The sequence below is a fragment of the Cydia strobilella genome, chromosome 19 (genome assembly GCF_947568885.1).
Source record: "Cydia strobilella chromosome 19, ilCydStro3.1, whole genome shotgun sequence".
In the NCBI taxonomy this organism is placed as follows: domain Eukaryota; kingdom Metazoa; phylum Arthropoda; class Insecta; order Lepidoptera; family Tortricidae; genus Cydia; species Cydia strobilella.
The window spans coordinates 9,929,604-9,957,353 of NC_086059.1; the positions used below are offsets into that span (position 1 = coordinate 9,929,604).

Here is a 27,750-nt window from a genome sequence, read left to right on the forward strand (position 1 = left end):
TATAGGCAAATATGGCTACGTTTATAAAAAATTGATTATGTGTAAAGGCCTTATAAGCAAGTATTGCCATAAATCAGTAATGTCATATAATTTTCCCTAATGGTAATGACACTGAAATTAAAAAAGATAATAATGGCGGACGTATTGTAAAGTGACGCAAACGTAACGTCCTACGGCATGCGTTTTATTAATATTTTCAGAGTTCAAGTTGTGTTAAATCGTTTTTTAACGTCATTAGTGAACACATGACCATTTAGAGAGTTGTCGGCACTACACCCGAACAATGGCGCGCGAGTTTGATCATCTTTTTAAACTGCTGATTATCGGTGACAGTGGTGAGTGGGCGAGGCCTCGTCAGTAACCGATTTTCCGTGTGATGTTGTGGTAATATGGCTCATTGCAATAATGGTGATATGTTGCAGGTGTGGGTAAGAGCTGTCTGCTCCTGCGGTTCGCCGACAACACGTTTTCGGGTAGCTACATTACGACGATAGGCGTCGATTTCAAAATAAGAACCCTAGAACTGAACGGAGAGCGAGTGAAGTTGCAGATATGGGACACAGCAGGGCAGGAGCGGTTCAGAACGATAACCAGCACGTATTATCGAGGCACTCACGGAGTCATCGTCGTGTACGATGTCACCAACGGAGAGTCCTTCGCGAACGTCAAACGGTGGCTGCATGAGATTGAACAGAATTGTGATGTAGTGAACAAAGTCTTAGGTGAGTTTATGTGGCTGCGGCTTCTCTTTTCCTAAATTCATAAAACCTTCACCTCTTAACCTCTAGGAGGCCTGAAATGAGGTGTTGTTTATGTGTTCCGCCCCCTAAACAAGTTGTTTGTCATTGGAATTTGGCCCTGACTAATATTTAAACCATTAATCCTGGATTAACTATGATATAAGTGTCAAACGATGTTTGATATCTTGCAAAACAGTTTTGATGTTACTTCTTATGAGATTAGTTTCACTTTGCATTAAACCTATTTTTTAGCTACTTTTATATCAAATAAGCTTCCATTTAAAACAAAAAGTGAAATAATGATAAACTTCAAAGTCAAAACTGATTTAAATGCTGACCTATCCTTATTACCATATCAGTGTTGTGCCAGAAATGATACATCAATGAGTTATGCTACCCTTTGCCAGTAGCACTGGTTTACTGGTGACTCACTGGTGATACCATGTTCAATATACCTATAGTCATAGGTCAATAAATGTTTTATCTTATATGGAAATACATGTCTGACCTTTGTCTGGGATAGTGTAGTTGAAGTTATATCAAATGGTATTTTCTAATCAGATTTTTTCCCTGACTTAAGTATTTGTGGTTCATTTGTAAAGGATGTTGTTTTGAAGGTTTTTTAAGCTAGTCATGTTTTTTTAACTGCTGAAGTACCTAAACTATATTTTAACTATACAACTTTTTATCAGCTGATTGTGAGAAGCTTTGTATTTATTACCTGTTTTTGGAATTAATTATGTATTAACTCTTTATTGTACAGTACACAAAAATACAAATATGGCATAGAATAGGCAGTACAAAGGCGAACTTATTCCTTTAAGGGATCTCTTCCAGTTAACCTTTGAGTAGATGAGAATTGAGAGTTGAACATACTTATCTAATTTATATTTAGAAAATCACTCAATTTTTAATATATCTGTTGTGCATCTGGTATGGAACATCTTATTTAAAGTAATAATATAATTAAACCTAACTAACCTATTAACTATTAATATTATTAGTTTTGTAGTAGGTTAAATTTTAACCTACTACAAAACTTTAATTTACCTTGAATCTGTTATTTATTAACCCAATATCTAAATTATAGTTTAATAATGCATAGACATAAGATGTTTTATGTCAGACTTGATGTTTAGGATTTACTACAGTTAAGAAATGCCTAACCTTTAACCCTTGCTGCGGTAATTGTGTCAGTCTCAAGTAAAAGGTACCACATTGTCGCTTACCATTTTTTTTTTTTTTTTATTAGCCTATTTTGGTGTCCCACTGCTGGGCAAAGGCCTCCCCTCGTTTTCTCCACTCGACCCTGTCATCGCCATTTTCCCACCATTTGGGGTAGAATGCGTCCAAGTCGTCCCGCCATCTTCTTTGCTTACCATAAGGGTGAAATTTGCTTGCATCTCTATACAAATAACCTGTCAGAGCGTCCTTTTGGTAAGCGACAATGTGGTACCTTTTACTCGAGAACGGCACAATTAATCAACTCAGGCAGGGGTCGGAAACCGGTATTTGCTCCATACAAAAATACCGGTATTATTACGTTCTTTTTCGTTCTTTTGTTTATAATTTCATTTTTAATGGGACGTTTTAATAATGCAAAATTGTTTCCTAAATACATGATTCAGTCCTACGTAATGAGCATAAAAAATTTCAAAATATTGGGCTATTTCGGGGTTTTTAAAAAATACCGGTTCCGAGCCCTGAACTCAGGGTTGCCGCAAACTTGTTAAGTAATATGCAGTTTAAATAGAAATGGCCACTTCCTGGTAACAGATATGTTATCTGGAGCATATGCAAACATATCAGCAATTTGGGTTTTTTAATTATGACTCATTTGCTCTCTGAAAGTATCAATCCCAGTTTCCAGTTGTGATAATAAAATTGTTATTGGGTCTCTAGATAAGGAAGTTACTAGAATGATTTAGTACCAAATTTGTAGCTAATTAGAATCCCGGCCATGTAGAGCCATTCATAGAGCCTTATCATATCTGCATCCTAAAAACTATAAATAAAAGCTCTTATCTTAGTAACTGACCGCAAAACTTAATTACTGGTTTGAAATTCCAATTGATAATAAAATAAGTCGATCAGGTTTGTTTTGAGGATCAAATGTCTGTATGGGACCCATTGTCACAAATGATGGTCAAAATCTGGCACTCGCACTTTGTCGTGATGTCACCATGTAACGTTGCTATTGCTTAGAAGCCATGGAAAACAAGGAAATTGAGATTTTGTTTGTTGATTGAGAAGGAAATTGAAATATTGGGTTTATGTATATTGTTGCTATACATTTTTTTTTTCATGTGAAGTATTTAATGGTACCATTATTTTTTCCTATTTAGAAGTTAAAATTGGATGATGTCTAGCAAAAAAGATCCGTCCTCTAAAAGTTGTCATTTAATAGTTATTTGTGCAACAAGAGAGGAAAACTCTAAGAGAGGAAAGTTGGTTTTTCTTGCGATGGTTTATTTAAACATGAGATGTAAAATAACTTTGCTCTCGTGTTGCACACATAATTTTTCACCTCGTAGTAGTGGGAACATATTAAAGGTTAAAATGTATTTCGAATTACACAGAATAATACAGAGAAGAAAAAAAAAGCAATTTGTAATAGACTAAATTAAAACGCTACTTTATTTCACTCCCAGGAGTAAGGAAAGTCGCACTTTCCTCACTCCAGGGAGTGACGAAAGTAGGCTTGTTCGAGCTGCTGAGGTGAAAATGAATGAGTTTTCTTTTTGAGAAGACGTTCCAATCCTATTGACAGATTTTTGTGGATTTGATTTTTTTCTCTAAATGACATCCAATTGGGTTCTGTACTTTAGGCTTGATGGGTAATAGACAGACAGATATACCATTCATTTTGATAAATTATTACAACACACCAATATCTTATAAATATGCAGACAGATCTCATAAGGTTGATTACCATAAATAAACAATTAAAAGTGAACTACTTTCATTAACCAAAAACAAAACCCAACTGACCATGGTAAACGGGTCAGCATTTATTTTTCTTATTATGTAAGCAGTGTTTATGTAATTGGCAACATTACAAATTCGGTTGAAATAAGTAGAACAATTTGATGATAGCTCACTTCTTTTTATACATAGTTTGTCCCAGGACTGTCTTATTTCAAACATAGACAGAGATGAGTATAGTTTTCCTGGTTCTTAGTTCTTACTGACTGACAAGTTGTTTGCAAGACTATATTTTTCATTCTTTATAAGGAGTGTTAAAAACTATTGGAGCATTCTAATAAATATTTTATTACTGTAAACTGTAAAGCCCCCTCCACACTCGGCCGCGAACGCGAGTGTAAGGAGCTATACACACTTGGAAGATATTTCAAATAAATATTAGCTAAATGAAAATACTGAAGATTAAAAAATAAAGTAGCTTATTGTTTTGCATTGAATCTACACATTCTTGCTCTTGGAGAATTGTCTTGTCAAGTGTATGAATGATCAGTTAACTGTTTTGACATGGTGCTTTACCACAGATGTACTCTACCTTTACAGTTGGAAACAAGAATGATTGTCCGTCGCGGAAAGTGGTGGTCACGGAGGACGCTCAGAGGTTCGCGAGCCAAATGAACATACCTCTGTTTGAGACTAGTGCAAAAGAGAATATCAATGTGGAGGAGATGTTTCTCACTATCACAAAAATGGTAAGTGATATTGGACGCTACACATTTGAGATTGAAAGAAAAAAGAGTTTTGAGAGTTAGGTTGCCGTGTTAACACCACCTTATGCCGAGTACACATGGACCTTTGTAGGCCAGTCTCAGAGACGCAGTTATACGCACAACCGCATCCTTTAGATTGGATTTTACCCTTAAGTATTTTTTATTCAATCTGCTTTTTATCGATTCCCCATACAAACTTTCACCCCCTTAAAGAGTGATTTCTGGGATAAAAACTACCCTATGTCCTTCCCCGGGACTCAAACTATCTCCATACCAAATTTCAAATAAATCGGTTAAGCGGTTTAAGCCTGAAGAAGTAACAGACAGACAGACACTTTCTCATTTATAATATTAGTATGGATCAAAGATAGATATAACTCCGTAATAGATGGATACAGTCTAAGGAAAAAACGTGCCTCGAAAATCACGAAAATTTGATTCTCGATCGGATGGCGCCACTAGCTTTGGCCTACTCTCGTATAGAGGGCGTTGACGGTTTCGTTTGTTATTTATAATTTTAACGCATATCAGTGAAAGAACATGGGTCAAAATCATATAAAAATAAAAAATGCAAATAAAAAAATCATTTATCCATATTTAAAAACATTTTAACGTATTTTTATAAATCTTCATTTTTAGTTTTAAAGTATGTCGATAGATGGCAGTGAATTTACAGTGGTTACAAAATTTACTATGACAGTACCGCTCTATCTTATATCCTCTTTGGTATGGATTAACCAACATTGCATTATCAATTCCAGGTACTAAGATCAAAGCTCGAAATGAAGGAGAGACAAAACGTCACATCAAACGACACAGTCAACCTGAAGAATAGTCGCAGCAAAAACAAGAAGAAATGTTGCTAGTGGTGAAATAGGGCACAGTGCCGGACACTTACACTATGCTCAAATACTGTGTGTTGCACAACCCTAGCGGGACCTCGGACTACAATACGAGTGTTTCATTAATGTCAGAGAATATTTTCCTATTTGGAAAAAATGGAAAACAGTTTTGTCATACTGTCCAGTCACTGGTGCTAGGAACATGAATAATGGATTTGTTAAAAAACCTCTTTTCAATATTTTGAAAAGGGTTTAACTATGTGTTCTCTCGTAAACAGACTTGATTGGGCAGTTTTGACATCATGAAGGGTAATTTATTAATATGTAATGCATTTTTAATGCATGTTATAAAATGTTGATCTCTATTTGAGATTTTGTCGCAATTGAGTTAATAGTTATTTACGATACAAGTGCGGAAAAGGGGAAATTCGAAATGAGTGGCGATAAATTAAAACACGACCGCAGGGAGTGTTTTAAATCGACACGAGTTGCGAATTACCTATTCGCACGTGTATCGTACAACGTTTTACAGTACATATGGCCCTTTAAACTCTCGACATATGCACGAAAAGTGCTCTTTTACGCACTAGTGCGAGAAAGTAGCACCATATGTACTGTAAAAGTTTATTTCATTCTCATGGGGATAATTATGGCCTGCAGACAGCACAATAGAATCATTTTAGATACTTTTCATTGCCACATATTTACATGCATATATAACAATTGTAATTTAACATTTGAAATTATTATTTGTACTACTAGGACACCAAATGCATGAAACGCTGAATTCAAATCTCGTAAAGACCTCTTAAGTCCTAGAATGATTCCATGGACAAGATTCTACTTTTTGTGGTTTTTAATCTTGGTGCATCCAAATTGTAGACTTGTGAAATATAGTGGTTTTATTGCCTACAGTATGAAATTTGAATTGTCCTGTCAGTGGAAAAGCACCTTTAAAATCTGTCAGGATTAAACTCTATAGATCTTATCTTATGGTTTTCGGGGGCCCTTGCGCATACATTTCGACCCATAGGGATCTTTTGTGCAGTTACCCCTTAAGAAAGATCCGTCAGCTACTCGAGAGCTTTTCCCACCATCTCCATGTGCCGGATGATGGAGCTCATGGGTAGCGTTTTGAATTCCTTTGGTTCCAGATAGCCTGTTCCCAAGTCCTTCATTCTTTGTCTGGTGAGGGCATCTTCTACTGTCTCTTCCTCTTCGCCACACATACGACAATCGGTGTTGTCAGCGTGTCCCATTCTATGGATTGAAATTCTATGGATAGTATGCAACAAGTTTGTATATCATTGTCAATATGTGGTTATTTTTCATTACGCTGGGTTGACACATAGGATGGAGCATGTATATGGAAATATTGACTCCAAAAATTACATTAGGCTATTATGATTGCTAGGTGTGTTTGTACTCCCAATATCTTTATGTGGTGGAGTGTGTATGATATGGAAATGTTGCATATAGAATATATAAATGTATACCATTAATTTAATTTTTACTAAGGTCTATATTGAGGGCAGGCAGCGTTTGGTTTCATCACATGATTTTTTCATGGCTCAGTCACTTTTCAATGCAGTATGTTTATTAAGAAGATATTTGTACGTATATTTTGGCCTATAATGATAAAACTTGAAACAATTTTGCTGAATATAGAATATAATAATTGAACGGCTAGTATAATTCGATGACCAATTGCCATTTTATGCATATAGCCGAGACTGTATTTGATGTTATAATCAGGCACAAATATAGCAAAATATGATATGCGGGAAAATCACAATGACTGATCTGAATACGAAACGGCAACTGTGCGTATTTCCTAGGCAAGCTTACGTTTGACAGAAAACCGTGAACTGTGATTGGGCCATATTGGAATGAATAAGGATAATTTTAAACTAAATTAAACAATTGGAAATGTATTATTATAATTATTTAAGTAATGCGCTGGGTGCGATATTCTGAATGACCAATTCATTTTATGGGCTATGTAAACAAATCTGAAGAAAGCTGCAGCTTTTACTTTTAAAAAGTAACTTTTTTAACTTATGGCTGAAACCGCACATATTTGCTGATCACATTTTAAAAGTATATTTTATTTTTCTTTGTCCTTAAGTCATATATATTTTAATATTTACATATCACTGTAAATATTGGCAAAGATATTGTTAATGCCAAATTTTGTTTGGTTGACAACAATTGAGTTGTTCATAACTAATTAGTATTTGGAATACTCACAGAGCTCTGTCAACTGAATGCAATTTTGTGAAAATATTTATCGTAATAATGAAAACATAACAACAGGTTGGTTGTCTACTAATTAGAGTAAGTGGGATACAGTAACTTAATAGAAAACTAAATTTCATCGTCAATATCGACATGAATCAAAAGATATTATATAAGTATGTAATACTATCCGAGATAATACTGTACTGTATACTGTATCCTTTGTCCCTGACAGATAACAAAGGTCATTTCCGACATCTGTTATTTTGATATATTTCAATGACTTATTTTAGGTTTAAATGTATCCAAATAGCAAGTGGTTAGAGGCCGTCTAAGTTAACTTTGCACCGGCTTGAATATAAAGAAGTGAGGGAGTGTCATTACAAACGACATAGTTTCATAGACATTTGGCATGATGACATCACCACACTTTGTCATTGCGAATGCAATTCAGAGGTAGCTTGGTCTGACTAGACTTCTTATCTGTCGGGATCAAAGTGAATGAGTAGGTAATTTTATAAAAATCTTTAGTCAAGCAGTATTGCAAATTCCATTTTTTATTTATTAAATTGGAACCCATTGGAAAACATGAATTGATATTTTTGTAATATAATAGGTATAATTTTTATCATTTGTGAATTTATAAACAATTATTTAACCATACATGGGGAATTTTATTCCTAAGCCTGTCATTTAAATGAAGAACTTGGTTTGTTGATGAATGCATTCACCGAAAAAACTATATAAAATAAATATTGAAGCAATACTAAAATACATTTCTATGAATTCCTAAAATGAATATAAGAGGGCGTCCGCTAGCTGGCGCGGTCGCACGGAGCGGGTGACCGGGTTAACGAGAATAGTATGAGCAACGCTAACTGGCGCGGGCGCTTGCGAGTTGCGACGGATTTTACCTACACTCGCACCCGCATGCACGGTGCCCAAGAACTGCACCCGCCCACGTGACGCGCACGCCCTAATGCCTTATTTTCACCATTCAATCACAATTGGATTATATGATACTAAGTTGCCATTCATTTAATACCTAAGACGATTTAGGGGGGAGGGGGTCGAACGACGAGGTTTCATAGTTCTTACGTAAGATCACAGATTTTTTTTTTTTAATTTCTGTGGAATTATGATGTTTTTAAATAACACTGACCCACACTCTATCAAACATACAGACTTAGTGCCAGTTGCACCAAACCGCCTGTCACCGTTAAAACATTCGTTATTTTATTGTATGGGAAGTTTCATAGGTTACTGCTGAGTGACATTGATCAGTCTGTCAAATGTGGTTGGTGCAACTGGCCCTAAGATAAGCTGCAACGATTTTGATAGGACACGCAGTGCGAGTGTTATTTTAACCGTCATACTTCTATGAAATTATGACGTATAAATAACGCACTGCGTGTGCTATCAAAATCGTTGCAGACTTATCTTGGTCCAACTCTAGCTTAAACGGGCTCCAGTAAATAAACGTTCCAAAAATTATTATTTTTTAAATAAACAATAAAATAAACCCAACGTGTATTAATTTTTTCCTGTAGATTCTTTCGTAATATAGCCAATATAGGAGGTAGGGGGACAGCCTTTTCTTATTTTTTCTTACATAGGGGTGGGACGGGGATAAAAACAGGCAAAAATCGTCTTACGTAATAAATGAATGGCGACCTAGGGATTCTGAAGGCACATCAGTATTGCCGTTCGGTATCTCTAAAAAGTTTACCTATTTATATTAGCTGTACCTCAAACAAATGCCAAACTGTTTTAAACTATAGATAATAGTGAAATTTGTTTGCTTATTTTGACAATTATCATTCCGTTGAGTGGTTTCTTATGTGTCCAGTTCAGTACTCACGTTCATTTAAGAAGTGTTCGTATCAGCATTTTATTTGTTTTTAAACTGTAAATAGACAATATATTTTGCCCATAGTAACTAAGCGTTTTATTTGTACGTATCAAATATACGAAGCCGTACCAGGGGGGTGTCACTACGCAGTTTAGGTATATTTGGCCGGCGCACCGCCCGGGCAGGTGTATGGCAGTGGGCTGCCGCTGGGCTCGCACGATAGTCGTGTCCGCGGCGCTCGCGCAAAATTGAAAATCGTAAGTTCCCGAAGTCTTTACTTGTAATAGTTAGTTAAAATAAACATCCTTAATTTATTGAATATTGGTCGCCCAGAAACAATATTTGGAACTGACCGACATATTTTCAAAGGAATACGAAAAATGTTTACAGAATCAACGTTTGTAATTCCTACATATTTATCTTAAAAATAATAAATCAGTAGGTATAGGTACAAAAACTTGTCAAGTGACAACCCCGTGCCGACACTCACAGCTCGGTCATAAAACGATTGACGCGCGCAAAGATTCACGGTTCGTGCGCGGTTATAAGTTTTAATTTTGCTTGCAGGCGGCGAGTGTAGGTATAATTTTATACCTAAATCTGGCTTTTGTGAAGGAATGAATTTTCTGTACGGTAGTACTATTAGTTATTCTGTGGCCGTACAACGCCATCTAGTACATTAGTTGTCAATTCGAAGCACGAATTTTCATTTTAGTTTTTAACGCATAATTCAATCAATTCAAATTTGCTCCGTATATAATAAGCCATCCATAATAAAAATAGTTTTTGCAACGCGAAATCGTTATTGTAGTTTATGTGACTGCTACATAATGAAAGGAGCTAAAAGAGAGTTTCATAAAAACATCACAGTGTTTTAATGCCTAAATGTATGGTTATACGTGTGGACTGTAGATAAATATATTAAGAAATTCCAATAAGATTGAATAACAACAAGCTATCCTAGTGTGTAAACTTTTAATTGAATAATACTGTAGGTATCTCTGCCGTTATGATTCGTTCGGTCCGTATCCAACGACAATAGCCTCATAAGTTCACTCCTGTTTGATCATCACTAACGTCATTGCCGATCGCTCCTTGGTCATCATCACCTTCAATTTCAACATCGTTGCCGGGTATTACAGAGACTCCACTATCAGCCTCTTTTACATCATTTCCGGGTATTATAACGTTGTCGTCTCCAACATCCAAGTTCACTCCTGTTTGATCATCACTAACGTCATTGCCGATCGCTCCTTGGTCATTATCACCTTCAATTTTAACATCGTTGCCGGGTATTACAATATGGTCTCCCCCACCACCGTTAACAGAAGGACATCCATTGCCATTATTTGGTATGGCCTCCCCTTTAAGTTCGTCGAATCTGGCACATGTTCGGTGTATAACGTTGTCGACTAGTCGTTTCTTGCATTCGTGGCTGAACATCCTTTTTATTTTCATTTTGTCTAGATGCGACAGTTCGTCTGAAGGCTCTACTTTTAAACCTGGAAGCTTTAGTAAAATTGAATTATAAGTACTTATTATTTGTTTTTTTTGGCAGCGGTCAAGTTACCTACTCATTCTAATAAAATAGTATCAAAGAATCACTGCTGTTTACATTTTTCTAATAGTTTTCTGGTGCTTTATTTCGGGCATAATGTGAAATGATGTATTTTAATTTCAGTCAACGTCACTATTGATACCTACACCATTTGTCACCTACCTATAGATATTGCTTTGAAAAGGTTCTAACTAAACTAATACATTTTGGGTAGAATTTAGTTATCAGTAAAATAAATAGTCAAATAACACTTACGCTATTGCAGCGCTTGCCAAGGCTTTGCAATAGCGTAAGTGTTAGTTTAAATAGGACATTTGGCAATTTAAAAATTACCTCGCTTTCGTAGTTCCCACCCCAAAGGCCAAAGCACGGGTACGGGAAGGTAGAAAATAGATGTTTACCATAGGCATTATGGTGAGGTGCCCGTTGAGGCTGTAGGCGCGGTCGTGGAAGTGCATCACGCTCATGGGATCGCACTCCATAAAGCCTTCTTCGTTTGTCTCCACTAACCTTACACTTAGGTACAGGAAGGTTGAGAATAGATGTTTACCATAGGCATGAGGTGGGGTGCCTGTTGAGACTGAAGCTCGATCGTGGAAGTGCATCACGCTCAGGGGATCGTACTCCATCAAGCCGGCGTCGGTTGTATAGGTGACTGACCTTATACTTGTCTTATGAATGTTGAAAATAGATGTTTACCATAGGCATGATGGTGGGGTGCCCGTTGAGACTGTAGGCTCGGTCATGGAAATGCATCACGCTTAGGGGGTCGTATTCCATCAAGCCAACGTCGTTCGTCTCCATCTCCACTGACTGGATTCGGAACATCGATCTGAAGGCTGAAAATTTTATAAACCTTTTGAATATTCGTAAAATGTTTTACAGCACTAACGCCTTGTTTCAATTTGCGGTTGTATTTAAAAATACACGCTGTATAATAGGGATGTCAAGTCTCTATGGTTTGGTTAGTACCTGGCTGTATGTTCTCCCACATGACCCTGACGAAGAGGTCACGCTGTGGATGTGTCACCTCATCCCGAAATCCTAGCCCGTGCAGGATGGTATGCAGAATCTCCCGTGGCTTGAGGCAGTCGTATCCTAACACTATTTTCTACATACGACAAAACACCGATTTAGTATGTAAGTAATAGAACTAATAAATTATGTGTAAGACCGGTTAAGTAGGTTATTTTTATGATTTTACTGAATGGCCATCTTCAGTCGAGCTTTCGCGGCAAACGTCATAACAACCTCTAGGCCAGGGGTCGGCAAACTTTTTAGAAAAAGAGCCAAGCTCAGCAAAAGTCGGCAATAATATGTAGCTCAAAGAGCCACAAGTGTTGCTTTCGGTGGTTTAAGAACTCGTGTTCTATTTTTGTGTGGCTTAAAGAGCCGCAATTGTATCTTCAAATTAGTTCAAATTGTGCCCATCGCTGGGGAAAGTACGATAGCCACAAAATGTATATCTTGCCTAGATTCATCTGATGTAACTCAACTATCTTAACATCACTAATAAGGAATCTATTTACTTCTATTATTATGCCGATATGTGTCAGTTCAGTAGCAAAAGGACATGACTCATACCTGATAATTTTACTTCCACGGCTGCAATCTCCATGTGCGCTCCTCTTTGTACTTTGTGATGACCATATTAGTAGAACAGCTGGGCCTGTATTGTAAAAGGTACACATTGACTCCTCAATAGTCACTAAGTACATCACGATTTTATATTTATAGATGTCTCAGAATTTATTATTATACCAAAGCACATGTATTAACAGTTTATGTATGTACATGACTCAATCAGGCACCTTAGTAGTGCGTGACCCATTCATGTATTTGATTATTGTAATATACACAGTAACTTGTTTGTTACAATGTCCCATTTATTGTGCTGGACTCCACACATCGTCTGTTCATAGCTCGTCAGCCATGAGGAGTAGCGCTAGCTCCTAACAGAAACTATTATCATTAACCTCTCCTCAGAGCAGGTTACCACCATTGAATTAACTTTCTTATAGTCGGCGGACTTCTATGCCCCTTACCCGACAAAACCTCGCAAGGCATCTCTGATCTAACGCTGTCAAGACCGACCGAATCTTTATGTCTTCGACCCCGACAGCGCTAGCAACAGCATCTCTGGTCGAGCGTTCTTATGGCCGGCATGCTTTTCCTCCGACCGCAACAGCGCCCGACCCAGAGGAAATCAGTAAAATATTGACTTGAGTCTGTCCACAACCAGACTCCTTTATTTGATATAAGCAAGATTATCATGACAGCCTTCCCGCAGACAAGGCGTCTTATGCTAGTACATGGCTTTATCATTCGATTTTATTGAAACTATAATGTACTTGTATATCAACGTCAAATCTTTCATAGGGAATCATATTTGTTTTATTTCCCTTGTGACTTATATTATTATCTTTTTTACTAATTATACTTAGCTCTCAATTTGCAGTGTAGCGTCTTGTACTTTACTATATATTTATTGACACACTCAAAGAAATACTTTTTCATAACAGCAAGTAGTTGTACACCAGTCGCAACAGGAAAAAGCGTCCTTTATCATAGATAATATAACAGAAGGAAGTCTTACCATAGACAGTGTGAAACGGAAGGAAGGTTTTTTATAGTAGGTGATTCGCGATATGTCGCGACACACCCGTCGAGGAAAATTAATGTTGAGTTAAGGTGAGCATTAAGTGGCGCGTCCAATCTTTTATTCTTTTCATTGCTTGAACCGCCGCTGCCCTCTTATGGTTTCCCTTTCCAGTCATCGACTCTTCCTGTATTTCCTTTTGCTCATGGTCTTCCATCACTTCGTTTACTTCTGTTGAACTTTCTATCATTTCATCTGAGATGTCCATGTGGCTTATCTCATCTGAACCATCCATTATTTCATCATCATTTAACATATCTATGTCCTCATGCCTCTCTGTATCGTCCATTACTTCTTTATGCTTCGTTACATCCATTTCGTTAATTATAGCTCTATCTATTTCATTCTCTGATGAAATCATAGGTTCTCTTATTTTTAATGACAATTCTTGATCTAGGTTATTGCTACCATATGGTGAGTTTAACGATTGTTTGATACACGATTGATCTTTCATGAGGTCTTCAGATAACAGAGACTCTTCTGCTTCTAGGGGATACAAATGTGCAATAGACCTTGTGAATATTGCCTCACCCACTTTTACTTTTGCTACTCTACATAATCCGTCTATTCCTTTAAGTAGCTCTGTTATACGACCCACTTTCCAATTTCCCCTGTTTTTACTTTCTCCTTTGATCTGTACAATGTCACCAATGCATGGCGCAATTTTTGCTTTTACTCTAGCTTGTTTTGGTGAATGATTATATCGTTCTCTTAAACTCAGTAGGTATTGATTTATAAACATGTCTTTATATTCATTCATAATCATTTCACCTCTCTTCCAACCTTCTAACAGTTGTTGCTTAGTAGAGGTACTTGAAGATGAGATCCTTTCTTCTAAATTGTCAATATTAATACACCTTCCAGGTGTCAGAAAATCCGCCGGTTTTAAAATATGTCCTTGATCATTTCCTACATAAGTCAAAGGTCTAGTATTTACTATGGCCTGTACTTCTTTGATGATTGTTAACAGCTGATTGTCTCCTAGTAAATGTTTTTCAAGGGTTCGCTTAAGACAATGTTTCACTATCGCTACTAAGCGTTCATACACTCCCCCATGCCAGGGTGCTAATTGAGGAATAAATTTCCATTGTACTCCTTTTGATGATGAATTAATTCCAGTCACTACTTCCGACAGTAGTTTAAATTGAAGTGCATTATCCGACACTATTATTGAAGGAGTTCCTCTAGCTGCAACAAATCTTCGAAACGCCAAAGAACATTCATCCGTAGACATATCTTTTACTATCTCAAGGTGAATGGCACGTACCACTAAACAAGTGAATAAACAGACCCAACGTTTTTCTTGACTTTTATCTGATTTGACTACCATAGGTCCGAAGTAATCCATTCCAACATAAGTAAAAGGTGTCTCATATTTTACTCTCTCTGGAGGTAAAGCAGGTGTGTTGGGTAAAGTGTAAGCTCCTCCTCCGTGTTTTACACATTGTGGACATTTATTTATGATTTTCTGAACTTGTGCTCTACCTTGTGGAATCCAAAACCGTTGTCTCACTTTACTTAATGTATGTGGTACTCCTACATGATAATTTTCTTCATGTATTCTTTTTATGACCTTATTGGTAAATTCACAATTTTTAGGTAATAAGATTGGATGTTTTGTTTCATATGACAAGTCTGAATGTGTCAAACGTCCTTCAGATCTAAGTACTCCATCTATGTCGGTAAATAGTCCTAAGTTTCTAGTGAGGTGTGTTCTTTTGCCACCACTTTCCTCCGGGAAGTATTGTTTTTGGACTTTTATTATCTCTTGTACTTCTGACTTTATTTTATTATTTATATTCGTTTGTGCAAGATGATCTTTATCTGATATTTCTGTCATTATGTCTTCTTTATTTGATGTAACTATTTCCTTTTCACTTGCTAATTCTGTAATCTTCTCTTCAGATGCTTGTGTGTTATGATTCGAGAGACCCTCCCGCGTCAAAAGAGTATTCTCTACTACGGGTGAACTTGGCCACGTAGTTGGATCTTGTAACAAAAATGCTGGACCGTTTAGCCATTTGGTTAATTCTTCTTTTGACTTGAGAGGCCTCGTTGCCACATCCGCTGGATTTAATGTAGATGGAATGTACCTCATATCCAAATCTTTATTACGTTTGATTTCTTCTATCCTTCGTGCTACAAACGGTACTAACAGCTTATTCGATTTGTACCAGCTTAATACGATTTGACTGTCACACCATAGCACTTGCTTAGTTACCTTTATTGGGAGATATTTCGCCACATATTGTAGTAATCTATTTCCAATGACAACTCCTAGTAATTCCAATCGTGCTATTTTCAAGTTTTCTTGATCTTTTATAGGAGTTAGTCTGGATTTTCCAATTACAAACTTTAAATTGTTTTCTTGTAATAAATAAACCACTGCTGAATATGCCACGACTGAAGCGTCTGTGAAACAATGAAGTTCACAATCTTTGTTGTTCGACATAAGTCTTGGTAGACATATATCTTTCACTGTGTCAAGATCTTTCAAGATAATTTCCCATTTTTCCGTTACTTCATTTGACACAGGTGAATCCCATTTCTTATTTTCTTTCCACAAAGATTGTAAAAGCAGCTTTGCCGGTAAGACTATGGGTGCTGCAAATCCGCATGGGTCATAAATTGACGCTATTGTCTTCAACAATCCTCTTTTGGTAAATGCATTATTCTTGAGCTTTACTTTCATCTGCAGTGTATCTTTATTCAGATTCCAGTCTAATCCTAATGTTTTTACTGTATCATCTTTATTACAGTCGGTGATGATATTTTTCAGATCCTTGCAGTTTGAATTCCATTCACGAATGTTCATTGAGATTTGCTTAAATGTTGATTTACAATCCTCGTATATTTGTGTAGCTTCCTGAATGTTATTTGCTCCGGTAAGCAAATTGTCAACATAGATGTCGTTTGCTAATTTTCTCATGTGTTCTGAATCGGAATTCATTAAATGATGTCGTATCGTCGCATTCAGTAAGTACGGTGAAGAAATTATGCCAAAAGGTACTCGTGTGAACCTATAAATTATTAGATTTTCCTTTGTGGCTGGTTTAGATATGTCCTTAATCCACAGGAATCGAGTAACATCCCTATCTTTGTCATGCAGTCCCACCTGTAAAAATGCCTTTTCGACATCTGCTGTCATTCCAATCTTGTGACATCTAAATTTGATTAAAAGTCCTGTTAGATCTTCTAACATTATTGGACCTCTATATAGACATTCATTTAAGCTTTTATTGTCTTTTACTTTTGCAGAAGCATCGTATACGATCCTAAGAGCTTTCCCGGGTGCCGAAATTCCATGATGGGCCAGAAAATGTACTGGATGATCCACTTCAACATTGTTAGGGACAATTTCTATCACACCTTTATCTACCTGATCCTTTAGTGTTTGTTCGTAAACCACTAATGTTTCCTTATCCATTCTATTCAATAGACTTACCAAACGACCGTAAGCTAAACCGAAGTTTGAAGGTAAGTCTGGAGGATATTCATTCCATGGCCAACTTACTACATACCTATTATCTTCGACCACTGTCGTTTCATTAAATGTTTTTATAGCTTCTTCATCCCTATTAGAATTTGGCGAATCTGTTATTCCAATAGATTCCAATTCCCATAAATTCTTAACACTACCCATATCTAAAGGTGGATCGGGCTTATTCAGTTTATTTCCATAGGAAGTTTGGAAATATGTGAGAACCGTCAGCTCATCATTCTTTCCTTCATTCGGTTTGCCAGAGAGGATCCATCCGAATACAGAGTCCACAAGATACAAGTTTTCTTCGAGTTCTATTTTCTCAGTACGCATAAGTGAATAATAGTAATCATTCCCAATTAAAATGTCTACCCGTTCGGACAAAGAATTGTCATCGGCCAAGACGATATTTTGATCATATCTGTTAACATGTTTTAATAATTCTTTTCTTGGATAAGAAACGCCTTGTGTAATCACCGGTACAACATTTGCAAAGAGTATTTTTAATTTGTCATCCTTTGTTTTTAAACATATCCTAACTAGGTCGCTTTTTATTTCTTTCGGTTTGTCTGATCCAAAGGTAAACACGAAGAGATGATCCTCTTCTTCCACAGCCAATTCTAATTCCTTGGCAACTTTCTTTGTTACATAGCTTCTTTGTGATCCACAGTCTAATAGTAGACGACATTTTTTAATAACTCTGTTTCTTCCGACAGCATCAATGACTGCTGTTTGTAAAACAGTTGAACCTTCTCCATGTACATGTAATGTGTTAACTGGTTTAATGTTAGTATGTGATGAGAACATCTTGGGGCATAATGCTCTATTATGTTTTCCTCTTGTTTTACAGTGAACACAGATGAGATTTCCTTTTCGACAATTAGCTTGTTTATGTCCTTTCCATAAACAACAGAAACAGTGACCCTTTAATCGTTTCTTTCTGTCTTCAACAGTTTTATATTCAGTACACTGGTCATTATAATGACTATTTTGACAAAAGATACATTGTAACTTTCTTTTCTTTAGATCTGATTGGGTTTCATCGTCTTCTTTTTTAGTCTCATAGGGTCTCTTCTTTGGGGTAAACGTTCCTGTACTTCCAGTAAATGCTACCGTACTAGATTGGTTCTTATTAAATTTCTTAAAGTTCTTATTGTGTTGAAATTTGAGTTTATTGAAAGTCCTTTTCTTTTTCATGTCTCTGACATGTAAAACTTCTGTGGTATATTTATTTTCTTCTGTTTTATCCTTTTCTTTATAACCCTTTGCTTCTTCCCTTGCTGATATGACTACCTTAAGCTGACTTCTCAAGTCTTGAATGGATTCTGTAGCTCCTTTTAATTTAACTTCATACACAATGTCTTCTGGAAATTTCTCCATTATTGAAAATCTTAAATGATTATGGTTGATATCTTCTCCGAAGGATTGCAGCACTCTGAGATGTCTTTCAATCTCATCTAGAGTCTTACGGCAGTCTTCGAATTTAAGCGCTGGCTTAATTTTGTTAAGTGTTGCATAGTGAGCGTCTACTATTTGCTCCTGTTTACCATATCTTTCCTTAAGAATGTCGACAGCAATTTGATAACTATTATTGGTTGTTTCCAAACCGTCAATCATAACTTTGGGCTCCCCTTCCAAGGAAGCTTTCAAATATAATAATTTGTCCACATTACATAAGTCACGACGACCTATGGTCGATTGAAATTGGTCCCAAAATGGGAACCAGCTCAATACGTCTCCTTTGAAAATTTGTAAATTGAGTTCGGGCAATTTGCTTCGCTTTGCTGGAATATTTATTTCACCGCCTTTATTCTCTTTATTAAATTGTGCAATGCGTGCATTGATTTCTGCTAAGATCTCCTCTCCCTCTAACTGGGACGTGGTCAAATTGGATATTTCATCGGCATTAGGATCTTGTGATATGTTAAAATACTGATATAAGTCAGAGCTAAATCTATTAATAATGGATTGTAACTTTGAAGCAACAACATTACTTTCTTCTAATTCGACACTGGTCCATGGACGTTGCTCACACAGAGCTTGGGCATTTTTTGTCAACCTTTCAACATTGTTGGCAAATTTGGTTAATCTTATAAGTAAAATCTCTTCCATTTTAGAGACTATTCTGAAAATTTTACCAATACATGTTGTTATTACTTAACAAGAATTGTGAGTATTTAAATAAGGGTACTCATAAAACAGTTTCATGGTTAACGTTAACAACATTCATAAATGAACCATTATATTTTAATTTTGATCATAATTGTAAGTAATTTTGATGAGGTATTATCATGAGTTCATTGTTCATAGTAAGTCATGACAAAATTTACTCTAGGTATAGGAATTAGTAAGCGTTTGTTATCAATAGCATAAAGTTTAAAATTTAACTAGCCTTTCAATGCTATTTCATGATACTCATACCTGCAACATAACTGTGCTATGTAAGTATAGCAGTATTTAAACGTTAAAGAAAGAAAATGAACTTTACAACATCACTCTTCTATCAAATGTATGTAAGTATTGTAAGTACTTATTTAAGCATTATTTACTTCTCTCTTTTTTTTTATAAATGCATACTCATCACTATTAAGTCATTTACATTAGTCGTCACATACCTGGAATTATGTAAAGATGAAATTCCTCGTTTTTAAAGTTAGCTTTCCTGTTGCTAAGAAATACAACGACCAATCTTGCTGATTCCTAAGAAACAACAAAGAAATTCCCTAATGTACAATTTCATTCATAATTGCATGATATTGGTTAATGATTTCAATGTTAAACCCATACCGGCATAATATTTATGTAAACCATCGACTACAAGTCCAGTTTGTCGTATAAGTTCCTTTTAGGATTATGAATAAATAAATTCCTTGTTTTAATGTTAGAAGTATACATAAAGAGTGTAAATGGGTATAATACAACCCACTTACTAGGTTAGTAACTTGGAAACTCTTATAAAGCGTAAATAAACATCCGCCATTATTCCAACAATAATCTTTGTGAATTTTACTCACATGTACAATTGAATATATTTCACAATCTCTTACCAGAACCGCTATTCACTTATTTCTGGATACTCTTGCCTTCCACCATAATTTTCCTTAAGAATTAATTAAATCCGTTTACTAATAAAGAAGCTTGCTTATATTTTAATTTTCCGTTCCTTGAACTTGACGACATGACGACTTACGACAATAGATATATAATTACGATGGATGGATGGAGCTAAAGCTCGCTGTGAGCGTCGTCTCACTCTTTCCTTGAACGTCTTACTCTCACCGAAATGCTAGTATGAGATGTCAGATTTCTTATAGCCGTAACAAATAATCAATCGCCATCGAACCAATCGATCAAATGAACGAGTCCATTCTCTATGTAAAGGTTGTACGCACGACACAATTTCAACAAAATCGTATGCGATTTATTGTGAATGTCGTAAGTCCTCTCCAGACTACGCTCCCGAGTGTGGAGGAGACTTTAGACCATTACGTTTGTTCCGTGTCTTTTGCAATTGTTTTGAACATGATCATTAGCTTTTAAACGATTACCATGTAGTATAAAATATTAAGTTATATATTTATTCATCACATGAACACATTCGAGAACATTTTATAACAGATAGGAGTGACCAAGACTTCATTTGATCACCTTCTCTTCCTTACCTATTTCCGTTCACCATTTCGCTTCCTTTTAATTTAATTAACTTTATTTAGTCATAAGTAACACTTAAAATCATAACAGAGAAATTTTATTTTAGTTATATTGTTTTTTATGAAGTTGATTTTCAAATACAAGTACTATATATCATTAAAAGATCACAACTGTATCGATCTGACACCTGTGATTCCACTTACCGCCAACAGATGGTGCCACCATCCTATTAAATCATGAAAAATTTCTATAATATTTATTTTTATTATTTGCACAGACAAGAATTAATAATAGTTAACAGCTTATATAAAAACAGCCGTATGAATCACGTCTCCCTGACTCCGAACCTGACACCTTTGTTCAAACACGGTTTTAAGTAAATTATGGTATTTAGTATGATCAAACTATATTTTTGAGTTTAATTTTACAACCAGCAATCCTGACAACACCTTCCCCAAAGTGCTGCCAAGATCCCTGCATCCTCACACCAATTTGTGCCCATCGCTGGGGAAAGTACGATAGCCACAAAATGTATATCTTGCCTAGATTCATCTGATGTAACTCAACTATCTTAACATCACTAATAAGGAATCTATTTACTTCTATTATTATGCCGATATGTGTCAGTTCAGTAGCAAAAGGACATGACTCATACCTGATAATTTTACTTCCACGGCTGCAATCTCCATGTGCGCTCCTCTTTGTACTTTGTGATGACCATATTAGTAGAACAGCTGGGCCTGTATTGTAAAAGGTACACATTGACTCCTCAATAGTCACTAAGTACATCACGATTTTATATTTATAGATGTCTCAGAATTTATTATTATACCAAAGCACATGTATTAACAGTTTATGTATGTACATGACTCAATCAGGCACCTTAGTAGTGCGTGACCCATTCATGTATTTGATTATTGTAATATACACAGTAACTTGTTTGTTACAATGTCCCATTTATTGTGCTGGACTCCACACATCGTCTGTTCATAGCTCGTCAGCCATGAGGAGTAGCGCTAGCTCCTAACAGAAACTATTATCATTAACCTCTCCTCAGAGCAGGTTACCACCATTGAATTAACTTTCTTATAGTCGGCGGACTTCTATGCCCCTTACCCGACAAAACCTCGCAAGGCATCTCTGATCTAACGCTGTCAAGACCGACCGAATCTTTATGTCTTCGACCCCGACAGCGCTAGCAACAGCATCTCTGGTCGAGCGTTCTTATGGCCGGCATGCTTTTCCTCCGACCGCAACAGCGCCCGACCCAGAGGAAATCAGTAAAATATTGACTTGAGTCTGTCCACAACCAGACTCCTTTATTTGATATAAGCAAGATTATCATGACAGCCTTCCCGCAGACAAGGCGTCTTATGCTAGTACATGGCTTTATCATTCGATTTTATTGAAACTATAATGTACTTGTATATCAACGTCAAATCTTTCATAGGGAATCATATTTGTTTTATTTCCCTTGTGACTTATATTATTATCTTTTTTACTAATTATACTTAGCTCTCAATTTGCAGTGTAGCGTCTTGTACTTTACTATATATTTATTGACACACTCAAAGAAATACTTTTTCATAACAGCAAGTAGTTGTACACCAGTCGCAACAGGAAAAAGCGTCCTTTATCATAGATAATATAACAGAAGGAAGTCTTACCATAGACAGTGTGAAACGGAAGGAAGGTTTTTTATAGTAGGTGATTCGCGATATGTCGCGACACAAATAGCCGCATGGTGCTCGCGAGTCGCGGTTTGCCGACCCCTGCTCTAGACCACCTGGTCGAGTCGAGTGTCACCCGTCCCAATTAATTTATAGAGTTGAAATGTGTCAAAAATGGCCAAATTTCCACATGGAATATTTTCCGAGAGTTTATATTTATGTATCTATGGTAAATGAATTTTTCTGTTTCCAAAATTTCTGAATACTTTTCTAACTAACGAAACTTTCCGCAACTTACCATGACCTGTACCTAAATTAAAACGAAGGCTGAAGACGTCGGTTCAAATCCGACCTTGGCCACTGATGGACGGTCACGGTTGGTTACTTTCTTTAGTTGGTAAGATCACGCTCCGTGATTGTTGAACTAGCTAAATTGGTTGTCAAAACTTATACGCTATGGAATGTCCAATTTAGCGAGAACCCTAAATGGCTCAACAATCACGGGGCGTGACCGCGTGGCTGTATATGCCACTTTAGATTACGGGCCACCCCACATTACCGTCTTTTGAGCATCGCGCGGCGTCTAGTCAGCGTGAAAAATGGCGTCGCTGCGCAGTTACGCCAACGTTGCGTCGAGCAGCAGCCATCATAGAGTTGACTAGACACCGACGCTCACGAGACGCTAGTGTGGGGTGGCCCTAGAACCTACAATTTCTCCATTGTAGTCAACTCCCGCGTCGTGGACGCAGGGACGCACTCGGTCCGGATTTGTTACGTGCAACCAGCTGCCAACCGGCTCGGTTGGCTTCTCTTTTAACCTTTGTATTTGGGGGCAGAGGTGGCCATCATGACCCTGAAATTTGTTTAGTGTGTCCAGCACGCGTCCCGCTATGCCTTCACCTGTTGCGAATATTACATATTTATTTTATACCTTATTAATGTAATGTGTTCTGTGATTTACCCTTTCAGAATATAATGCACCTAGGTAAAAGAGTTAGGCCAAGATAAGTGCAAAAATTTTGATAGCACACGCAGTGCAAGTGGTATTTAATTATTTATACGTCTTAATTGTTACTAGCCATTATGGGCCAGTGTTGTCTTAAATAAATAAATTGAATTGAATAGAATTAATTTCATGGAAGTGTGACGTTTAAAATAACACTTCCACTGCTTGTGCTAATATCCAAATCGTTGCAGACTTATCTTGGTCGTACTCTACATTCTTGTTCAAATACCTACTGTTTTTTTTTATAAAAATTACTGAAATGGAATATTTTACGTTTTTTATGTACCTAATCTTGACATCCGCGTTCGCGGATGTGAGCCTTTAAATATCCGCATCCGCGGATGTCAAAAATCTGCATCCGCAACTTTCCTGATCTGAAAGACTTGATTAAGACCATATTCCTATTTGTAATTTGAACCTTGTTGTATAGTAAATTGGGATGAATTTCGTTTGTTTGAGAAAGCTATTAAAACAAAAGAAATGCTACTTTATTTGGAAAGGTTCTAATGAGGGCTAACGCGTATGAATTCGCCGCTAGGGGCGCTAGTGTAGATGGTGGTCTTTTCCATAGTTCGAAATGTCAAATGTCACTTGTCACTTCAGTGACTGACAGCTGTTCTTTAGTCTTTAGGTCTTTTGGACCACCATCAACAGAGGCGCCAACTGGTGAGCAAAAAAACGATAGCCCTCATTAGATTGAAAGTTGAAACGGGCTAGTGTACATTGTAATGAACTCTGGGACGAGGAATTATACACCGTTTTGTGAAGTCGTTATTTTTTTGTCAAAAGTTATAAGATCGTCGGTTTAAAAACCGAAGCAAGAAATTTACTTACCATAAGTATCGCTGTCGATATAGACTTTGATACCTCCGTTGGACCAGCGAGGCGTTCCCTCGGGCCCCAGCGTCCATTGTGACGGCAGCAGAAGGTTGCTGACATCCGGTCTTTTAGCTTTCAAGGTTTTTATAGGACCCTCTATATCCCCACTTAACATTTTTTTTGCATTTGCTGATGCATTCCCGATTGGTACTAAAATAAATAAATATCAAAAGAAATTTAACAAGAAATCGTGGCTTTGGATACTATTTAGGATACTTGTAGCACAATACCATACAAAAGACAATAGAGTGATAGAGGGTTATTGTCATAAGTAGTATTAGTAAATTTTGTAGTTACAGTAAATTTAATTACTGCCATCTATCGACACAGGAAAACTAAAAATGAAAATGTATAAAAATATCAAAATATGTAGATATATATGGATAAATGATTTTTACTTATTATTATTTATTATATTTAGAACGCCATATGACTTAGACCCAAGTTCTTTCACTGATAGGTACATGTGTTAAAATTGTTAAATATCAAACGGTGACGCCACGCGCCATCTACACGAGTATAGGCCAAATGTCATCTATTCGAGCCTAATTTTTCCTCGATACAGTTAATGTTAATGATAACATTTCCCCAAGAAACATTAGGCCTTACACCCGTCTGTCATACAAAATATCCATAAAATCGAATATATGTATATTTAGTATCTACCTACTCAAGAATATTTTTAGACAAGCGAAATTGAAGAAAAAAATAAAAATTGTTTCTTTTTCAAAATAAAATAATGTTTTCTTTAAGTAAAATGAGCTAACTTAAGGTTTTAAAGCACTTTCCCTCCAGGGCCCATTATTTTTTTCCACCCTGTATTTATGTGCATCCTTCAGTAGGTAATGAGAAGATGTACGCATGCATTATCATAAAATAATAATGCATGCGTAAGGATAAACCGCCTAATCGCCCACCTAACCCCAATAATTTTAAATAAACAACATACCCAGCTCAATTTGACCATTGCTAGTGTAGTAAAATAAGAATAATATATAAACAGAAACTCTCCACAACATAGTCACAGTTTACGACCTATTCGATTCAAGTAGATTTCACTACTTCTCAATGTTGTTGCGAAATAAAATTGAATGTCGGTTTGAATTTCGTAATCGCAAGGCAAGTTTATTTTGCATACTTTTATTCGACCCATTCCGACCTTTCTAATACAGAATTTAACAACATCTCATAAAATACCAAAAGGACTTGGAAATATATGGGTACGCACTTATTATATGTTGAAATACTGTGTATGTACGGTACGGAAAGTGCTGTGTCATTGTTAATGATATGGGTCACTCGGGATAAGTAACGAAAATAATGTAGGTACATGTCCATGTTTATACAGAGAGAGCGTCAGACAATAAAACGGCTGCTCACGATATCTTTAAAATCTTTAAATTACCGCGCCTTATTTTGGTACCGGAAATTGTTTGCCGAGAGTTTGCCAGATAATAAATTAAATAAAAGCTGTTTCCTGCGGGTCTACCACGAAAACAGAAATTCATTTATTGAGACCATAGACATAGTATATACAAGTAGTTATAGACGCGCCACCGAGGGTAAGAGAAAGAATATTCATATAAAATTTGGGCAGCATAGGATTTTTTCTCTTTCATTCTTATAAATTTCGGTATTTCGCCTCCTACCTATGATGCCACCCGGTCGTTGATGAGGACAGCATGGCACTATTTTCTCTTTCCTCTTATAGGAATCGCAATAAGCCTATCTTTCTCTATCAAAGAGTGTCAGGCCCTTGATTGAGACACTGTTGCGTACTGTCCATCTACCACGATTGTTCAATCCGGACGTGTAAACTAGGTTTAATTGTTATCTTGTCTTTGGTTATTTAATGGCACCGTGGCACGTATGGCAACCCTTTTGACACTTACGTTTATCTTGCCTATGGCTGTCTAAAAAATTTTGTGACCTTTCGACGTGAGAGAAGAAATTTTCTGCGAAAATGTCTTTCTTGGCTACGCTAAACCGCGCTTTGTTTAAAAGAACATCGACGTTCTTTCTGGCCGTCGCTGGCGGTACTTTCTTCTTCGAGCGAACGTTCGATGTAGTAGCAGTTTCCATCTTCGAGAGTATAAACAAGGGAGTGAGTATTTAGTTATATAATTTTTGTCTTGATGATCCTAGTTCTCTATTTAAAACAATTCTCTTTGGGTGTTAACTGCGATGAGTTAATTTCCTTCCAGATAAAAAGTTATTAAAAATATTATTCTTAAATACATATTGTCAAGAATCTGCTGAAAGTATCATTGAGGTTAAGAGACATATCCAATAACTTGTTAGTCCGACTTGCACCGGTTAAACCTAGAGTTACCAGTACAATTTGACACTAGGTTAACGATTTAACTGCTTAACCCCGAGTTAGTGGGATGATACATATACTATTATACTCTTTGGTGGGATGATGCAAGTGCATCTTCATCTTGCAGAAGCTATACCTAACGCCTATCTACTGAAGCCCACCCAGACGCTGTCTATCATATATAAATACCTATTAATTATGTTGGGTAGTCATATGTAGGTACCAGTATGAATAAGATCAATTTGTAGTACTAATGTTCTGAGTACACACTGTTGCTTCCAGTATGGATCAAATGGCGAATGACAGAGGACCAATAAATTAAACATGATGCATATACTCATCCTGATATATAGACACATAACCTTCCCATGGCCCTCATAAAGAAAAGGTTGAATATGGCTAGTGTAAAATAATAGTTTCAGAAGAATCATCCAAATGTCTCCATACATACAATGCAAACCTTTTGTAACTTGATTAATTCAGACAGTTGAATGCCCTCACAAAATAATCCTGGCCATTATTTTGTGAGGGCATTCAACTGTCCAACCAGAACTTTTACACCAGTGATTTTGGGCAATTTTGTAAATTCGATGAGTCTATTTCATTGTTAATGACTCCTGTTTTTTTTTTCTTTACAGAAACTCTGGAAGGACATTGAACACAAGTACAAGTAATGAAACAATACCAACATCAAATGGATTAATTTATTAGATAATTTTGTTGAGAATAATGTGATTTAATTAAACTTAAAAATAAACAACTTATTTCATTTGTCTTAGGATATATTTATGTCGGTAATTACTCAACTACAATGTCATGTTAGATGCAGTAATATGGCTGCCGTCGGATACTTAAAGGCAGTCTTCTTAGAACATTTTGTTCGCAGAAGACTGCCTTTTAATATATGATGGCAGATGGTGTCTCAATACACTTTAAAATGACTAGATTAGTAAACATTTCTTACATACCTATAAACGAAAATTATGAAAATAAAGTGCACACTAACATGACATTTACACAAGTGCTTCTTGGAACATATTTAAATTCCGTTGTGGTACAACTATATTCAATTTAGATGTTAACCAGCCTTAGTCCATTATCTTGAATGAGAAAAGAATCAGTAAAAATGTTAGTAAGATAATAGGCCAAAACTTTCCCCAAG

At 36.4% G+C, this 27,750-nt stretch overlaps 4 protein-coding genes across 4 annotated transcripts; 2 read left to right on the top strand and 2 right to left on the bottom strand.

Annotated features, from left to right (window-relative positions):
* Positions 1-105: 105 nt before the first annotated feature.
* Positions 106-8,173, top strand: LOC134750268 (ras-related protein Rab-35). The gene is made up of 4 exons (XM_063685426.1): positions 106-335; positions 423-722; positions 4,266-4,414; positions 5,194-8,173. Exons 1-4 carry the CDS (start codon positions 284-286, stop codon positions 5,296-5,298), a joined length of 606 nt encoding a protein of 201 aa, XP_063541496.1. The 5' UTR covers positions 106-283; the 3' UTR covers positions 5,299-8,173.
* A 2,235-nt stretch (positions 8,174-10,408) lies between these two features.
* Positions 10,409-25,448, bottom strand: LOC134750360 (astacin-like metalloendopeptidase). The gene is made up of 7 exons (XM_063685520.1): positions 25,218-25,448; positions 24,224-24,418; positions 23,093-23,283; positions 11,895-12,033; positions 11,737-11,761; positions 11,324-11,432; positions 10,409-10,873 (listed from the first exon to the last, which is right to left on the bottom strand). The coding sequence occupies exons 1-7, from the start codon at positions 25,285-25,287 to the stop codon at positions 10,409-10,411; spliced, it is 1,194 nt and encodes a 397-aa protein (XP_063541590.1). The 5' UTR covers positions 25,288-25,448.
* On the bottom strand, positions 12,507-18,121 carry LOC134750174 (uncharacterized). The gene is made up of 2 exons (XM_063685298.1): positions 13,519-18,121; positions 12,507-12,591 (listed from the first exon to the last, which is right to left on the bottom strand). Exon 1 carries the CDS (start codon positions 17,867-17,869, stop codon positions 13,598-13,600), a length of 4,272 nt encoding a protein of 1,423 aa, XP_063541368.1. The 5' UTR covers positions 17,870-18,121; the 3' UTR covers positions 12,507-12,591; positions 13,519-13,597.
* A 717-nt stretch (positions 25,449-26,165) lies between the features above and the next one.
* Positions 26,166-27,339, top strand: LOC134750264 (cytochrome b-c1 complex subunit 9). Its single transcript, XM_063685422.1, has 2 exons — positions 26,166-26,372; positions 27,227-27,339. The coding sequence occupies exons 1-2, from the start codon at positions 26,232-26,234 to the stop codon at positions 27,260-27,262; spliced, it is 177 nt and encodes a 58-aa protein (XP_063541492.1). The 5' UTR covers positions 26,166-26,231; the 3' UTR covers positions 27,263-27,339.
* The last annotated feature ends 411 nt before the right edge of the window (positions 27,340-27,750 follow it).

Bases quoted from the DNA above. Each gene is read 5' to 3' on its own strand.
- LOC134750174 (XM_063685298.1), bottom strand. From the start codon at position 17,869: ATGTTCTCATCACATACTAACATTAAACCAGTTAACACATTACATGTA.
- LOC134750268 (XM_063685426.1), top strand. From the start codon at position 284: ATGGCGCGCGAGTTTGATCATCTTTTTAAACTGCTGATTATCGGTGAC. The intron at 336-422 runs GTGAGTGGGCGA...GATATGTTGCAG, and splicing joins GCTGATTATCGGTGACAGTG to GTGTGGGTAAGAGCTGTCTG. The intron at 723-4,265 runs GTGAGTTTATGT...CTACCTTTACAG, and splicing joins TGTAGTGAACAAAGTCTTAG to TTGGAAACAAGAATGATTGT.
- LOC134750264 (XM_063685422.1), top strand. From the start codon at position 26,232: ATGTCTTTCTTGGCTACGCTAAACCGCGCTTTGTTTAAAAGAACATCG. The intron at 26,373-27,226 runs GTGAGTATTTAG...TTTTCTTTACAG, and splicing joins TCGAGAGTATAAACAAGGGA to AAACTCTGGAAGGACATTGA.
- LOC134750360 (XM_063685520.1), bottom strand. From the start codon at position 25,287: ATGTTGTGGAGAGTTTCTGTTTATATATTATTCTTATTTTACTACACT. The intron at 24,419-25,217 runs GTATGTTGTTTA...TATTTATTTTAG, and splicing joins CAATGGTCAAATTGAGCTGG to TACCAATCGGGAATGCATCA. The intron at 11,433-11,736 runs GTCAGTGGAGAT...CCTAAGTGTAAG, and splicing joins AGATCGATGTTCCGAATCCA to GTTAGTGGAGACAAACGAAG.